The sequence below is a fragment of the Drosophila takahashii genome, chromosome 2R (genome assembly GCF_030179915.1).
Source record: "Drosophila takahashii strain IR98-3 E-12201 chromosome 2R, DtakHiC1v2, whole genome shotgun sequence".
NCBI classification, from domain to species: Eukaryota; Metazoa; Arthropoda; class Insecta; order Diptera; family Drosophilidae; genus Drosophila; species Drosophila takahashii.
In genome coordinates this window covers 44142605-44159494 of record NC_091679.1, presented here as the reverse complement: position 1 = coordinate 44159494, position 16890 = coordinate 44142605, and the positions used below count along the sequence as shown (strand labels likewise).

The following is a 16890-nucleotide window of genomic DNA, read 5'->3' as shown; positions in this document are numbered from 1 at the left end:
CTAAGCCACCCACCACCCACCTCCCCCTCCGTTATGCATTCGCCGTTGATTAGCTACAGTTTTCATTAGCATTGAGTGACTGCTGGAGTGGGCCGTAGTTTTCATCCGAATCCGAATCCGAATCGGGGCCATCCGGCCATTTCGATTACGTCGCTGATTATCATTTCTCATCTGGGAAGCTCGGCAGCTGACTGCTCGGCAGATTCCATCGTTGCCGAATAATTAATACACATTTAAACTGTTTCGGATTGTAAACAAAACAAAGCTAAAGGGGGGTTACATAAGGAACTAGCTGGCAGAGAGCGGGACGCCGACGCAACATTGGTTGCCAATCAAACCATAATGACGATCATAATCACGATGCTGTGGCGAATGAAGTTCGAACTGGGAGCTCGGGAGTTGGAGCACTTAAGCTGCATTTCAATACCATCGGAGCATCTCTCGATGCACCCAAAGAAAACATAGTCGAACTCTCATAACTCGTTGTATTAAAAATATAGCGTAGCTTAAGGCCCCGTAGCTATAGCTAAATTTAAGTTCGCCTGTAAGCTTTATATTATAGCCGAATATTATGTAACAATAATAAAAACATACTAGGTACCGTATAAAAGTGTTGCATTGATTTAGTACTAAATAATATTCCGAAACTCAATAGCTTAAATTTAATGTACGATTAGTTTAGTTTCTGTTATTATTTTTTTCCCGTGTGGGGACCACATATATTTAAGCTAGCGAGGGCTCCGCGATGATGAAGCTGCTTCTGCAATGACGACGATGACGATGGGCAACCGGTTGGCGGTCGCACATTAACATCAGATGCAACAAAGACGCACATCTTCCCCGTATTGCATAATCGTCCCGGGTTTTGGCTCTCGCGACTTGCGACTCGAAACTCCAGACTCGCCGCCGCATCTTCACGCGGAAGCAAAGTCATTCTCAAAGCGCCCAAAAACAAAAAGGAAATTGCACACAGACACACAGAAACAGAAAACTTAAAAGCAACTAGCAACGGGCAATGTGCAATGTCGTGGTTTTCCCAAAAACCAGTTGCATCCACACACGGCGAGAAATTCGAATGATGCATGCACTTTTCCTATAAAGCCATTCAAGGTAATCGCAAACTTTGACCAGCTCACCATGACAATGAGAAGTCCTAACTTGCATTTAATCTTTAAAAAGAGTAGAGTAGAAGAAAGTTTATGCTGTGATTTCACAAATTATTTTTCCATTTAGCTTAATCTCAATTATTCTGATCCAAACTTTATTCCTTAGGTTTTTCCATATACAATAGCTTGCAACTCTGAAAAAAAAGGGCCCTTCAATATAAATTCCAAAACAGTTTTTTAAAACAAAGTTAAACTGGAGTGTCCAAACTTTCAAGTGCACTTACAACTTGCAAGTTGCAACTCTTTATGAACTTCTGGCCGTATTGTTGCTTGTTTTATGGGTTAATTTTCATAATTTTCTTTTAGTGCAGGCATTGTTGCAGTTGCAATTGGCGTTGCTGCTGCCTCGGTTGCAGTTGCAGCTGCGCAGACCTTTGCACAAGTTCAATGGTGACGGGAATGGGAATGGAAATTGAAATGGGATTGTGACTAAAAGAGGGGATTCGAGGGGTGTGCCAAGCCAATTACGCCCCTCGCAGACGGGGCACTTTCTATGCAGCGCTTCCTGGCCCTGGCCAAAAACCAAATCCAATTCGAGGCTGGCGAGGCGAAAAGGAAGGTAGCCCAGGCCAAAAATAGGCAGAAGGAAAAACCCAAACCCAAACCCAACTGAAACACAAGCTGCAGCGATGCGGGACAAACAAAAGTGAAAAAGTGAATCGGGAGGATAAAGCCAGAGATGCGAGATGCAGCAGTTGCAGCAATTGCTCTACATATTTAATTAGTTTCCGTTTCCGTTCATATTCGTAATCCGCAGTTGGCAGCGCCTGCTGGCCTTTGTGCATTGTTCACCTCCCCAATGAATATCCTCCACTGACAATGGCGCCCACCCACGACCTCCCCTCCCCCTCTCTCCACCCACTAAAAGGACAAATTGCGCTCTCTATCGGCGCCTGCAAAACGATTGCGTAACTTATGGCCAGTCATCAGCCGAAAGTTTTGCGTCCAGCAAAAGCAAAAGCGCTTCCCATTTTCGATTTGTTTATCATTTATTTAAACGGCCTTAGGGTCGGCCTGGCCCTCCATTAAGCTGCTTCGATTCCATTCTCGTTTTATTGGCCAAGACCCAGACCGAGACCCACAGCCCCAGAAAAGGACGACCCAAACCCAAACCCATACCCCTACCCAGATCCAAAAGCACAGGCGATTGCTTGGCCCAGCACACAATGAGCAATGCTATTTAATTATGTTGATGAGCAGGACCGGACAGGAGGACAGGAGTCCGGGAAGTGGCAGGAAAACGCACAACACGCACAAAAAGCAAAGGCAAATGCCTTCGGTCTCTGGTCCTCCCACCCACTGCTCCACCCCCGAAACACGCCACTCCTCCGCCGGCATTCCGTTATCTCGCACTGTGGGCGGCTCCCGGACAAAGTGAACTTCCAGAGTGTGCAATAACCTGATGATGAATGTTCATCTTTGAGCTCATAACTTGGCCAACTAATAAATCTTCAAATTATGCAAATTCTTGGAATTTAAATTTCGGGATACTAAAATGTTGAATGAGTAAAGGAATACGATTTATCGAATACAATCTAAATGTTCCCTATAAAATAATTTATATATTTTTGCAGTATAATTTAATAATTTTAAGACATAGTTTTAACTATTACATATGTATAGCCTGCAATATCCTGATGATGAATGTATATCTTTGAGTTATTTGCCTATCAAGAAACTTAAATGCCAAAAAAGTTATTTGCATGAAAAATAAAAATCAGATAGCTAATTGCATTATAATAAAAAGTCAAATACCAATTCTCATGAAAAATCAGACTGTGTAGAGAGTCTTTGGTAAAAACTGTAGAGCTTTATATTATAACTTTTCAAAGTTCTATAATTTCAAAGTATTACAGATTTTCCCAATGCCCTTACAACCTAAATAAAAGTTTCAAAAGAGTTCTTGTGACTCCAGTCAGCCGACAAGCAGCGACATCCGTGTGGCCACGACCACTGTGCACGACTTTTGCTTAGTTGGCGTGCAGGTGTCGCTGTCAGGATGTCGGAGAAGCAGGAGTCCTGCCCCGTGACACCTGCCCTGCTGGCCTTTCAATGCATATGCCCTCGTATACAGATTTGATGGCCTCCCCATTATCCGACACCCCTCCGTACCCCCGGGGACACCTCAGGAATAATATTTATGAGGCCGGGTGGCTTGGAAAACTATCAATAGCAGTATCAGCAGGGCTTAGCGGTTCGGGACTCACCTTTCTCATCGTAGGACGCCGTTTGATCATCACTCATCTTGACTGATTGTCGTCGTTTGGTTGGTTGCTGCTGCTGCTGCCTCTAGTTGCTCCTTGGGCTTCTTTCCTTTCCTGCGTCCTTGCCGAGGTCCTTAGGGCAGCTGCATGTCTTCGTCTCGCTCTCTCTCTTATCTGGCTTCTCACTCGATTTTCGAACACTGGTCATATGTCTGTCTCACTTTTCAGGCGAGCGGATCGCTCAGTTTACCGTTAACGTTAATATTGTCACCGTTCCCTTTGTTAACCATTTTGTGCGTGGTATTATCTACTATTGCCGTTGTTGCTGTAGTGCTTATCACGCTGGGGGCTTTCATGATGCCTATTGCTATTGCTATGCTATGCAAATCTTATGACTACGACGGTTTCCAATAATGGCATTTGGCATCGTCTTCTGCTCGTCTTCACAGCTTCTAGCCTTCAGCTCGTCTTCGTCTACTTCTATTGTGAGCTTTGGCTTTGTTGTGTTGATTATTGCTTTACATTTTGCGATGCGCGTCTGTTTTGAAAATGGAATAAACGAGAAGAAGAAAGTGATGTTAGTGGGGAGACTTAAGCTTATGTAAGTGGGGTGGGGATTGCGAGTAAATTAAATCGCCTCTGCCCGCAATTGCTCTGCGTCGTGTCGTGTAACGGTAATTGGCAGCGCGCTAATCCCCGGCTGCTCGAGACGCCCACACCAACACACACAGAAAAAAATGACTTAAAATTCTTATTTTTGAACTTAAAAAAAGGAGTAATTACTTTTTCTTTAACATATAAATATTCTTTAACATTACATATAATGAAATCATTTAATGATTTCAGTTAAATAGGATTACAATTTACGAAAATAAACTATTTTTTAAATAAATCATTTAGTGCTTTTTTACAGCTTCCACTTTCCTAAGATTCGAATCACATTTCCCCAAGTGCAGTACGTATACGCAACGTAACGACTCACTCGTCTCACGTGTGTGTAATGTGCGTAACGGAAGAGATAAACACCTGCGAGAGGGAGGCGGATTGAGACGAGAGCCGGGAAATGAGCGCCGCTTTAAGACTTAAAGCTTGAGCGAGATAAAGTTAATTAACATTATGGGCACACACACACACACAGACAATCTAGCATCTCCCTGCTCAGAAGCTCACAGACACACACACACAGCACAAAGTAAGATACAAGAATTGATAAATGGCGCCCAACCAAAAGCAATGAGGTTGCGTGGGCAGTGGCGTAGAGGAGGGGATGGGGCGGGGGAATGAGATGATGCTGCTCATTGCTCAGCGCTTTGTTGCTGCTGCTCCCGGCATTGTTGTGCATATAGTATAGGTGTATGGCGTAGCATGGCTATATGTGTGGCTACATGTTTGTGTAGGCCTGTGCTTCCTGTTGTGCTTCTTGCTTCTCGCAAACTTCTTGACACGTCTGCAAGCAACTGGCAGCGAAAATGGAAAAGCGTTAGATGAAGGCGCCCATAAAATATTCAATATCAAGTTTCCACCTCCCCGTTATGGCAGTTGATGTTTGCTGGCGGAAATTCGCTGGCAGTGGCCCGTGCCATTAGGAAGGAGGCCTGGAGGCTGGGCTGCCATAGGAGATCCTCCTCCTGGAGGCTTGAATTTGGACCGGGCACACACAAATCGGCAAAAACACTTTTATTACAACAATAAGAGCGGCGCTGGAGGCATTAAACAATGTGTTGTTGGCTTACAATTTTACGGCGGGGTCTTCCCCATGGGAGGGGGGCGGGGGAACTCCGATTCAGGTGCTGCTTTCCGTTTTTCTGGTTTTCTGGGCGTGACCAGCGGTTGGTTTTAAAGTTGGCCCATAAAAGTGCGGCAGAGCTTTGCCAGTTGGCCCCTAAAGTTGTGCTACAAATTTGCTCTTCGGTCCCCTTCCGCCATTTTGTTGCTCTCTCTGTCGTGCCAAAGGAGCAAAAGGGAACAGAAAAGAACAGAGCGAAGCGATACGAAGCGAAGGGAAAGTGTGGCCGCCTAGTTAAGTGCACATCAAGAGCTAATTTATGGCCACGACATTGTGGTTGTGTTGGACAAACACCCCCCACCCCCACCCCAGCTCACACACACAGGACGTTCGATTTTACCTTTGAACATTGGCCATCAGTTGTTTATTCTCCGTTAGCTGCAGTTGTTGGATGTTCGGGATGATAGTTGGACTTTATGTAATCGCTTGTGTGCTTGCACTACGGCTATTTCTATTTATACTTTCGGATTACACTTTCTGGGGCCTGCAACACACGCACACTTTAACCCACCGAAGTTGCCCCGCACTCCTTACCCCACACTAACACTTCCACTTTTATTTCATTTCCATTTACATTTACATTTCCACTTCCCAACACTGGCCCACTCACTACTCCCGATTCAGCAGTTGTTGTTGCTCCTGCTGCTGCTGCTGTGTTTTATTTGATTTTATTTTACATTAATTACATTTTTATTTAGTCGCAACTGTGCAACAATTTGAGTGGATGGGGATGTTGGAACGGAACCAGCAACAAAAACAGAAACAGAAACAGCACAAAGCAAAAAACTTTAGGCACGCACATTGTTTGACACACACACACTGGCGCACACACACCAGCGGACCGAGAAGTGTTATTACAATTTACTGTTGATTTCTTTCGCGGCCCCACCAGTGAGTGCGAGCGATACGGCGATACAGGAGGTGGCCTCCCTGCCCGAGTGTGTATGTGAGTGTCAGCGAAAGCGTGCGAAAGAGCGCGAAAATGTAGGTTAGTTTCCGCCGTGGCCCCAGCCCCTCCCTCTCCCTTTCACTCGGCAGCAGCAACAACAACATGCAGCACACATTTCACTCTATTTTTGGGCGCTGAAGAATTTTCCTCGCACTGAATGCACTTGTGCTGGTGGCGTGTGTGTGTTGGTGGGTCCTTTCTGCGTGCGATTTTCGTGCCTTTTCAGGCCTTTCACTGCTTTTCACTTGCGTTTCGACTGCTTTTCACCATATTCCTTGGGCTTTTTCACTCCACACTAAGGAACACTAGGGGACACTGAGGCACTCTGCTGTACGTACGTGCGCTCGCATGGCGACTGCTCGGTTCTAAGGTTCGTCGGCGACTGAGCTCGGCTAACGGGTTTCCTTTCCGTTTGACGTAATCTGCAGGGCTCCGCGATGCAGAGCGATGAAAAAACACACAGCCCGTCGTAATTTCCCCAGTGTTCTGCCGAAAAAGGACGACGTCGGGGAATTTCTCTCTCTCGCTCGTTTGGCGCACTTTCCCTGCGACCTCGCGGTTTGCTTGCAGGTCAGCCGGCATAAACAAATGCCGTGCCACATGCCACATGCCACTTGCGACTGCTACTTTGCTACTTTGCCACACGAGCGACGACACGCTCCGGCGAATTTTCCCCCTATTTCTCCGATTCAAATTCCGATTGCCAGTCCGAATCCTTCGCTGCTGCACCGCGGGCCAAAGGACCTCCCCTCCCGCCGCTTTCCCCCCTAAAAAGAAAATGTCAAAATGATTAAGCTTGAATATGGGCCACTGGCTAACAAAGCCAGCAGCATGCGGACGCTGTTCATCAGTCTAAAATGGTGTAAGGATTGCCATTCCCCCCTCCCCACTGCAATATCCGCCTCTGGCTGGCACACGCCGCGTATACGTAATGTCAGAGCCAGCACGTAACGTATACGCAGCGTTGGCTCGATGGGGAGATCGCTTGGGGCCGGGGCATTGAGCTTATCTGCAGTTGCGAAAGACGCCAAGCCCGATTAGCTCGCATCTAGAAGCTCGAGTGGCAGCTCAGTTCTCCGCGAGATTCCGCCAGAGTCGGAAGCCAGACCCCAGTCGGATTGCCAAGCACGCAGATAACCCTTATCGAGGCGAAACGGAAGCCAGCCTAGGCCGAAATGCGGCTGCTACTACTGGGAGTGGTTCTCCTGCTGGTCCTGACCGCCTTTGCGGACAGCAGTGCCACCGCCAATCACACCAAGCAGATCCTCAAATGGGCCACCGATCGCATTCACCGCGTATGGGACATCAATCGCAAGATCTTCGTCCAGCTCACGGCCAAGGGAAAGTCGCCGCTGGGCGGAACGGTGGTCAGTTCCAAGCAGGAGGTGGAGGCGGAGACCTATCGCCTGTACTACGAGCTGGCGGCCAACTTGAGCGTGGTGCCGGTGGCCGAATTGGATGATCCGCTGCAGCGGCGGTTCGTCCAGCGAATGTCCAAGCTGCAGCTGCAGGGACTCCGGCCGAAGGACTACGAGCAGGCCAAGGACCTGCTGCGGCAGATACATAACTTTGTCAGCGGATCAATGGTCTGTGCCCACGAGGAGTGCTCGGGCTCGGGGGCGCTGGCCATGTATCCGCAAATCTTCAACAAGAACATGCACACCAAGCAATACGAGGAGCTGTTGAGGAACTGGAAGAGCTGGCGCAGGGCCGTAAACGAAAAGGACGTGGCCAAGAGCACGTTTATCGACTATGTGCGCCTGCTCAGGATGGCGGCCACCTACAACGGCCATGTGACGCCCTCGCGCACCTGGTACCTCAACTACGACACGGAGAACTTCCAGGCTGAGCTCGAGGCCGTCGTGTGGGAGATTATGCCGCTCTACCGGGAGCTGCACGCCTACCTGCGCCACGAGGTGCAGGCCGCCTACCCCAAGGCGGAGACCAAGAGCGATGGCGCCATCTCCGCACCCATCATGGACCAGATCCTGTCGCAGGACTGGTACCCGCACCAGTTCTTCCGCACCCCGCACCATGGCAAGCAGCACCAGTTGCCCTCGGTCCATCGGCGCCTGGAGCAGGTCCTGGTGACGCCCGTCAAGATCAACCACAAGGCCGCCGAGTTCTTCGAGTCACTGGGCCTTATCAAGCTGCCAAGGTGAGTAAATGCTCCACAGTTTTAAGAATACTTAACGAACATTTTAACTGCGCGGTATTAATCACAAAGGAATTGTGCGATTCTTATACATGTGATTATATTGGGTTATTAAAAGGGTTATTATCAAATTCTTTCCCGCCCCAGTACCTTTTACGACCGCTTTTCCCGCCGGATGAGTGAGGAGGAAGCCGGAGGTGACTGCAAGTCGCAGGTGTATTACTTTCCGCCGGACGTGGCCCTCCGCTACTGCCCCAAACTGGACTACAAGAAGTTGATGCAGGTCCACGGAACGATGGCCGAGATCCAGTACTACCAGTACAAGATGCGGCTGCCGTTTGGTCTCGACACAGAGCCATGTCCTGGATTTGGCGCTGCAATAGCGGAGACGGTTATCCTGGCCTCAGGAACCGCACGTCACCTGGAGCACCTTCACATCCTGTTGAACAAGAGCCTCACCGAGGAGCAGTCCCTTAACCGACTTTTCCGCATGGGCGTGCACACCTTGATCGCCGTGCCGCAGTACTTCATTAATGACAAGTTCCTGGTGGACGTTATGGACGGGCGGATTGGGGTGAAGGACTACAACTGCGCCTACTGGGATCTCCAGGATAAATTCGCGGGAGTTCAGCCACCAAGTTCACGCCTGAACAAGGACTTTGATCCAGACTTTAAGTTCTATCGCGGCTTAAACCCGGAAACATCGAACACCAAGTAAGTAACCATATTTCCAATGGACTGTTTCCTATTTCGTGACTATTTTATAGGAAATTCCTGGCCGAGATTCTGGGCTTCCAGTTCTACCGCTCCTTCTGCCTGACGAGCAACCAGTACAAGCCCGGAGATCCCGAGTTCCCACTGCACAACTGCGACTTCTACGGCAACCAGGAGGCGGGCAAGAAGATCCACGACATGATGGAGCTGGGAGCCACTCGCCATTGGCGCGATGTCATGGAGATCGCCACCGGGGAGCGCAAGTTGAGCGGTCGCGGCATCTTGGAGTACTTCGCCCCCCTCTTCACCTGGCTGAAGGAGCGCAATAAGCAGCTGGACATTGAGCCAGGCTGGGATGCAGATGAATGTGAGTAGGGTAAACCTCTGATTTAGATTACCTCAAGTTTCCGTTTTTATTTTACAGTGTGTCGCAGGGACTGAAATCCCAGTCCAGTTATCTAAGCATATATTTTACCTCAAAATAAACCAACATATATGAACATAAATAATTCGATGGCTTAAAAAACACACTTTTCCAATACTTTAAATGTTTATTTACAAAGGCACTTTGGTAAAACGACAGAAACTTAAGCATACATTAAGCACTACACATATCGTTAAATTACGGATCAAGTACGAGCTATCCAAGTGATTAAAGCAGGGCTATGGGCGTGGCTTGTTGCACAAGAATAAATATGTTTGGGCGATGGTGGCGATGGCCGTGATGGAGATTTTGTAAGATTCCGAGATCCATGCGGAGGAAGATCGATGGGCGAGGACGGACTGGGCGAAACCCCGACATGGAGCCGCTTCACATGGTCGTCTCCGAGTCGGGCGGCGTGTGGTAGTTGAGATTGTAGGCGGGCGGACCGTTGTTGAGGAAGGCCATCGAGCGGATGCTTTCCCGCGAGGCAGTCCGTTTGGAGAAGGACATGGCGCTGACGTAGGCGGGCGCCGGTTCCATTGGCGGCGGCGGAAGGTAGTGCTGCTGCTGTTGGTGCTGCTGCAGGTGCATGGGATGCTGCTGGTAGAGGGGCGGCGTGCATGGAGCCTGCGGCGGACTGGCACTGGCCCCGTTCAGTCCGGCGAACACATTCTCGCCCGCTGCGTTTCCGTAGGCGGTGGAGAGTGGCCGCGAGCCGTGGAAATTCGAGTAACTGGAGCGCACCGAGGGCGGGCGATTGTTGTACAGCTCCGCATCGGGCGCATGGCCCACGTCGTTCAGGTGGGTGGTGGAGTGCTGGTAACTGGGATTGTAGTGACCTCCTCCTCCTCCGCTTGCCTGCAGCATGGATGAGGCTGCAGCAGCAGATGGCAGCGGTGGCGGCGGCGGAAGAGTCGGCGAACTCGGCTCCTCCAGCACTCCCTGGCCATTGGTGTTGTAGTAAATGGGGTCCAGCGGAATGTTCTTGCGGTAGCTGTGGTAGTAGTGCCGGTTGCTCTTGCCCAGACTGCCCAACTGGCTGCCCGATGCGTTCGCGTTGTTCACTATGTCGTTGTTGAGGGAGTGCAGATTGGAGGCGGTCAGCGAGAGCTTGTCCTGGCGATGGAAGGAGCCCAAATGGGGCTGCTGCTGCTGGTCCATGATCTTGGTCACTGGGTTCTGGTGATACTTTCGGCGGGAGCTGCGAGTGCTGCTCCGCACATAGCTGCCGCTACTGCTGTCCGCTCCATTGCCATGTCCGTGCTTGGACCTCAGTGTGCCGCTGGAGCCGTGATGCGAACGCCTGCTGCCGCCGCCGCCTCCACTGGACTGCCTTCCTTGGGTGCCGCGCGCCATCACCGAGCGCCGCTTGACGCGCCGCGGGGTCATCGGCTTGGGACTCAGCTCGCCGCCGTCCTGGTCGCCTCGGGAATCGCCCAGTCCCAGGCCCATGTGAGAGTGGGCGCCGTGCCGGATGGTGTCGCTGCTGCCGCCGAACTCAATCGAGTACAGCGACTGGCGGTGCTTGGACTGCTTGTTAATATGCTTCACTGCGCCGGGGACAAGAACAAGATTAGATCAGTAGGAGGTCGGCAAGAGCAACAAACCGCGGCGGATAGAATGTTCAAAGTTACCTCGGGTTAGCTTTGAGTGTGCTTTTGTGATTGGAGGAGCTGTTAAACAAGTTGGATTAGCTACGTTCGGAGAGAGTCGAGAGTTAGCGGTTGGTTAGAGCCACAAATGCTACGGAAAGCCAGCTACCAGCTACCAGAATAGCTACAACTTAGGAGGATAGATGGATCGGCTACGAAGACAGATAGAGAGTAACCGTGGTTTGGTGTGTAAATGAACATTTTATTGGAAACGCTTCGAATCTCGTCGCGAATTGGCACCAGTCAGCACAATTCGCATGGCTAAAGATCAAGATCGGGGATCTATCTAAACAGTAAGTATTGACTATGCTACGTGGATTTGGATCTGCTCTGCTAATGCATTTGTGTGGCCTCAAGCTTAAAACTAGACTTAACAGATCTATAAATTGTATGGTTACGTTTGCGTTTTGTATAACGAATCTCGCGCTTAAATCAATAGGCAACTTCTTGTTTGTGTTCGACAACTAGCGTTTGCATCGCAGTGTACTAACATTTCGCAGTTTATGGTAATATGGTATACTATATATCGTATTTCAGTTAAACAACAAAAGGCAACTCTTGGGGAGGCTGCGCTCTCCCGCACATAACATCGATTATATATGTATGTTGTATACTCTAATCTCTATTCCGTCATTCATCCAAGGCATCTGGTTGCAATTGGCGCTAAATTTCATTTATATCGCTTGCATTCTCAACAAATCGTCATATCCTTCTCTTGATAATGATTTTGTGACATTTTCGCTTTTAAATAATCGTTTTTGTCGTTCATGTTTGTTTTCAGTTATCACAGATCAACATAAAATTGTTAGGCTTGCACTCTGTGGCGACTTTCCACGCCCTCTATCACAATTCGGGAAAGTCTCTACTGTTTGATTACTTAGTTCTATTCTACACAATAGAAGTCAGCTCTGCAAGGCATCATCCGAATCGTTAAACGCACGCATGGGAAGCTAAGGTTAGCCCTGTTCTTAGCCAGGTTAGCCGGCTGGTTAGGCACAACAAAGAAACAGCAACACCTATGTGTGTGTATGTATGAAGGGTTGTGTATGGGGATCGAGTGATCCTGGTTAGTAACAGCCTCCTGCCGAGGCAGAGAGCTTGGTTAATAGAGAGAGAGAGAGAGCAAGTGCAGCGGGACGTACTTAAATCTAGGCCTGCACGCCCACTATCGAGTTGCAGAAGGAGCGGGGACGGGACTTTTGGCCGTTGGCACTGCGACCACTCCGCCGGTTAACGTGCGGAGCAGCCTCAGCCTCCGCCTGCTCCACCAGGCGATCGTCGCTCTGGGCGCGCACCACCGCGTATCCCGGGGGAGGAGCGCGAATCTGGTCGCAGAAGTTCACGGGAATCGGTGGCCTAGGCCGGCGATTACTGCGACGCACCATGGGCGAACCATGAGGGACGGGCAGGGGCCCCTGAAGGGGTGGACCGGGCATCGCATAGCGCTCAGCCACTTCCGGCGAGAGATCGAGATAGGGCGCCTGGCCCAAGCGCTGGTGGATGTGGGGGGGTGGCCGAACGACTGGCGGAGGCGGGGGCGTCAGCATCTGATCGAGATCCAACTCGGACTCGCCATCGGCGTCCTCGTCATCCTGCATCTCCAGGCAGCTGTGCATGGGCACCGTGGGCAGTGGAATGTGCGCGGGTCGCCGAGCCTTGGAGTTGGAACCCAGGCGAAGGGGAGAGGGCAAACCGTTCTGGTCGTAGGGATAGGCGCTGCTGCTATTGTTGTTGGGACTTGAGCGAGCGGTGGACTGGAAGACGTTATTGTTCTCGCCTAGGAAAAGGCTGTTTGGAGTGGGACTCTGGAAGGGGACGTAGGTTACGCCGTGCTCGCCCGGAGCAAACTGCTGCAGCGAGAAGTTGTCCTCGTCCTCCTCGAGGTTGCGCGACAGGCGCTCGAGCGGACGGACGGGCGAGGAGATGCCTGGAGACGGATCTAATCCTCCCGCAGAGACAGGGAGACCTGACTTGGGCGGCTTGGGCTTGTGGTGGATGCGGGCGAAGTGGGAGCTGCCCTGGAGCGAGTCGGGGCTCTGGAAGATGCTGTAGTTGCTGTTGCTCAGCGAGTGGCCTCCGGCCAGGTAGGGATTCGAGTTCTGCAGCGAGGCGTACGAGAGCGAGGGAGTGGTCTGGGGGGACATGGGGCTGGGGCTGACGGGGGGCTGACCAATCTTGTGGGAATGGTTGTGCCGCTGGCGGCGCAGACTGCTGCAGTTGCTCCCCTGGGTTAGGTGGCTGAACTGATTGTGGGGCGGTTGGAATGATGCGCTGTGGTTATTTGTTGTGTCTCGCGGCTGGTGGAGATTATTGTCGAGTGTATTATTGTTGCTGCCGCTCAACTGGTAGTTCTTGTTGAAGTGGTGCAGTTTGGGTTGGTTTGGCTGTTGCTGTTGCTGATGATGATAGAGTTTCAGTGAGTTCTGCTGCTGCTGCTGCTGTAGCTGCAGATGCTTGTTTGATTGCATGGTGGCGCTTGCGGATGTTGTGGGTATACTTGTATAGCTCACGTACATTGGGTGCACCACGGTGTGCTGTGGACTCTTCGCGTCGCCGTTCATGAAATCGACTGCAAACCAGAAATTGATTAAGATGCTTTAACAATAACCAGAGAAATACATCGGAAATCGCAGGACACTGTGCAGCAACACGAGTTTTGAACTTTGTTTGCACAAATTGTAAATATTTAAATTGTTTCCATGGCTATCGGCCTGTTTGACTTTCACGAACTTTCCCATTACTCATTTCGAATCTCATTACTAGTATTATTCAAATTCAATGTTTTTCTGAGCATTCTACTTTGTTTTGCAGCTGCACAGTGTCGCTGTCGATGGGCAAATACAATGTTGTGATTTTCTTGATTATGAGTGAATGACTTAGACATAACCTGGATTACAATACGAGTATATGGCATGTAAGTATAAGGTTTTTTAAAGCATATGTAGAGTTGCTCACAGTTCACATGGACACGTCACACTGGTTAATTTGGGGTACTTATATGTTTTTAAATCGAAAACAGTCATTTTATGTGGGTACAATCGCATTCCGGGGTGCGGGTTTTGGGTGGGAGCTTACATATATCGACAACCTGATAAATTCGACACTAACAACAAACAATCGTCTTTTGCCTCATGGCTTCTCATAAACATTCGTTACACATAGAGGGGAAATAATGCAGGTTAAGTGAGGAGGGGAACATTTACCATAGACACAGTGCACAGTGAGACCCGAAAGTGAAAATGATGGGGATGAGAAGGGGTTAGCAATGACCGATCCCGGTTAGTGGGGTTTATGACAACAATCGAGCATGGTTCGTTTTCAGAGAGCGCCACTTACATCTGTCGTCCTCGTCGAGAAATATGCAACTGATCAGAATCGCACCGAGTATGCCCAGCAGCTGTGGGAGAAAATTAAGATTAAACTCAATTCCGGGCACTTAACCGAGTGGGTTACTCACCGCCAGGGCGCACTGCACCCCCGAGTGGGTGACCTCCACCAGCGGGTAGTCCAGCAGGCAGCCATCGACGCGCTCCGGCCGGATTGGATCGTCGGCAGTCATGTTGTAGGTGGGCTTGCAGCCGTATCCGTTCGCCTCGAACCAGGAGACGCTGCCGGTGCCCAGGTTGAGCAGGTGACTGTCCTGTTGGGAAGCGATTCGCATGGTTAGTAAGGTATATATTCAGAGGGCTAGGCTATCCACTCACCCTGTCCAACTGCCCCACATTCAAGTAGAAGCAGATGAGGAAGGCGTTCCAGCCGATCCACAGGAAGTTCCATATTAGATACTGCAGGCGGGCACACAAAATAAATTGGGGTTATCGCAGAGATATGGTAATCAGGCCACTTACGGTGATGATGTATTTAACGCGAAAGTGGTAGGCGCCGTAGAACCCGAATATGATGAACAGAATGTGGAAGAAGTTCACCAGGATGGGCGCCCACATGTACCCGAGGAAGTCGAATACCTGGCGCTCGATGATCGTTATCTGCGGATCGATGGGGGATTACATATAGTGATCAATCGGATCGTAGGGTACTCACCATTTGCAGGAAGCATATTGACAGCAAAAAGTGTCGCCGCGTACACGAGCACGAGCCCATCACATCGTCATTCCATTCAGAATTTGAATAATAAATAGTTCCGCCGTCCCGTCGTCGTCGCTATCTGTCGCTTCAGCTATCTATAGCTGTTTATTCGGGTCTATCGTCGCCTTATCGGGACTGGAACTGGTGGCTATCGGCGGCAATGGAGGTGCCTCCTTGTGGCATTTCCGCGTCGCTTGCAGACCTGCTGCAAGTCAAGCGTGGCAAGTGCCTCTCTCTCTGTTGCACCTCAAGAACGCACAGGTGCAGGGTGTGCAGGGTGTCCAGGGGCCTTCAGGGGCCGGGGTGGGAGCGAGAAAGAATGCAGCTGCAGCAACGAGCAGCGAACAAAACCTGATCTGTGTGAACCGAGAGTAAATAAAGAGAAATTAAGCCAAATGAACTGCGCTACCGAGAGAAACTGCCTGAATAGCGCTGTGCCTAAGGTACTCGGTTTTGAAGAGTTTGTTTTTGGGAAAAAGACTTGAGTCATGCTGCCGGGAATTGGAAAATACAGAGATAAGAAAATCAAATTTTGGAAATTCCTAAGAATCTGTACTTGTTTTATAAATAAGTGACTAATATTTAAATTTGTATTACTAATAATGCATCATAAGTTGTTATTGACGAACCAGAATGAGTATACATTCAAAAAACAATTAATTTAGCTTGCAACATAAAAGTATTTAACTATCCAAACTAGGTATGCAGCTCGAGGGAAAGAAAGTACCCAACTATTTCACCTAGGTACAACTATCTAGGTACTCCCCAACAACACTGCCCTCACACACACACTTTCGCACGGGAATGCTCCCCACCAACACAATCACAGCGAGGGGCTCACGTAACTTGAACCAAACACGCACTATTTTCGCCCATTTCATCTGGCCGAGCACACATATTGTCGATTTCAACAGCGTCTGTTTAGTGTCCAGGTCAAGTATGAGCAATTAATTAATTAGCACACACAGCCCGGAGAAGCAGCATCTCCGTTCCATTACGCCATGTCTATTTGTGGCACCACACAGATGCGATCGGTGATTGGAAGTCTGTACCATTGATTGCCCGGTAATCAAATTAAACAGTAACTCGATGGGCAACGCATGACGCGCTTTGTTTGTCACTGGAATGACTCAAACAGAGAACTCAATTCCATTTGTTGTCCGCTTGCGACACGGAAGCCCCACTCTCACATACACACAGGCACTGACCACCGCACAAACACACACACACACAGGCTGGGGGCAGGAGATATGTGCTCTACAATGTTCCATATGGAAGGGTTCTAGCGCAGCGGTATCAGGCCCACTCCACTTTACATAATACGCAGTCACGGCGATTTATTATCTCGATTTATTAACAATTTTCGGACTTACGTCAAGAGAACAAGTTGCGAACGGGACAAAAAAAAACAGTTGAATGTGGGGCTGTGGTATTTTTGGCAGTATATAAACAAATGGTGCTAAAATTGGATGTGGTATTTTTGGCAGTATATAAATACCGAAAAATCCCTCCGAAAATGTTAGATTCCGCTGTTTTCTAACAGAAATGTTAAGATAACATTTACAAACTGGAAAATAACGGTCAAATTTTAAATTTGAAAACTGAGAAATTAAATGAGTCTAAAAATTACAAGTTAGGAGATTGAGAAGGAAAAAAGAATTTATTTATTTATTCCAGCAGTGTCCTGCATCCAAAGAGTCTTCGTGCCTTCGACAGTGGGATAGTGGATAGTGGATCCATTGATGTCTAAACCT

General features: G+C 49.3%; 3 protein-coding genes across 10 annotated transcripts in view; 1 reads left to right on the top strand and 2 right to left on the bottom strand.

The window, feature by feature from the left end:
- The window catches only part of NaCP60E (Na channel protein 60E), a 31353-nt gene extending 27928 nt beyond the window's left edge, over positions 1 to 3425 (bottom strand). The window contains exon 1 of the mRNA XM_070212722.1: positions 3374 to 3425. Within this exon, the coding sequence (XP_070068823.1) occupies positions 3374 to 3410 (37 nt within the window). The 5' untranslated portion in view covers positions 3411 to 3425. The remainder of the gene's footprint in view (positions 1 to 3373) is intronic.
- Positions 3426 to 7189: 3764 nt separating this feature from the next.
- On the top strand, positions 7190 to 9483 carry Ance-5. The gene is made up of 4 exons (XM_017154918.3): positions 7190 to 8263; positions 8408 to 8974; positions 9028 to 9341; positions 9399 to 9483. The coding sequence occupies exons 1-4, from the start codon at positions 7281 to 7283 to the stop codon at positions 9413 to 9415; spliced, it is 1881 nt and encodes a 626-aa protein (XP_017010407.2). The 5' UTR covers positions 7190 to 7280; the 3' UTR covers positions 9416 to 9483.
- Positions 9484 to 9505: 22 nt separating this feature from the next.
- On the bottom strand, positions 9506 to 16576 carry NKAIN (Sodium/potassium-transporting ATPase subunit beta-1-interacting protein). 8 transcript variants are annotated; one of them, XM_017154917.3, is made up of 8 exons: positions 16510 to 16576; positions 15092 to 15492; positions 14899 to 15036; positions 14755 to 14835; positions 14508 to 14690; positions 14387 to 14447; positions 13565 to 13619; positions 10801 to 10948 (listed from the first exon to the last, which is right to left on the bottom strand). In XM_017154917.3, exons 2-8 carry the CDS (start codon positions 15149 to 15151, stop codon positions 10936 to 10938), a joined length of 591 nt encoding a protein of 196 aa, XP_017010406.2. In that variant the 5' UTR covers positions 15152 to 15492; positions 16510 to 16576; the 3' UTR covers positions 10801 to 10935. The 8 variants fall into 8 exon arrangements, with proteins under 8 accessions (XP_017010404.2, XP_070068432.1, XP_070068433.1 ...); XM_017154915.2 differs by lacking the exon at positions 13565 to 13619 and having other exon boundaries at positions 9506 to 10948; XM_017154913.3 differs by lacking the exon at positions 10801 to 10948 and having other exon boundaries at positions 11232 to 13619.
- Between the last annotated feature and the right edge of the window lie 314 nt (positions 16577 to 16890).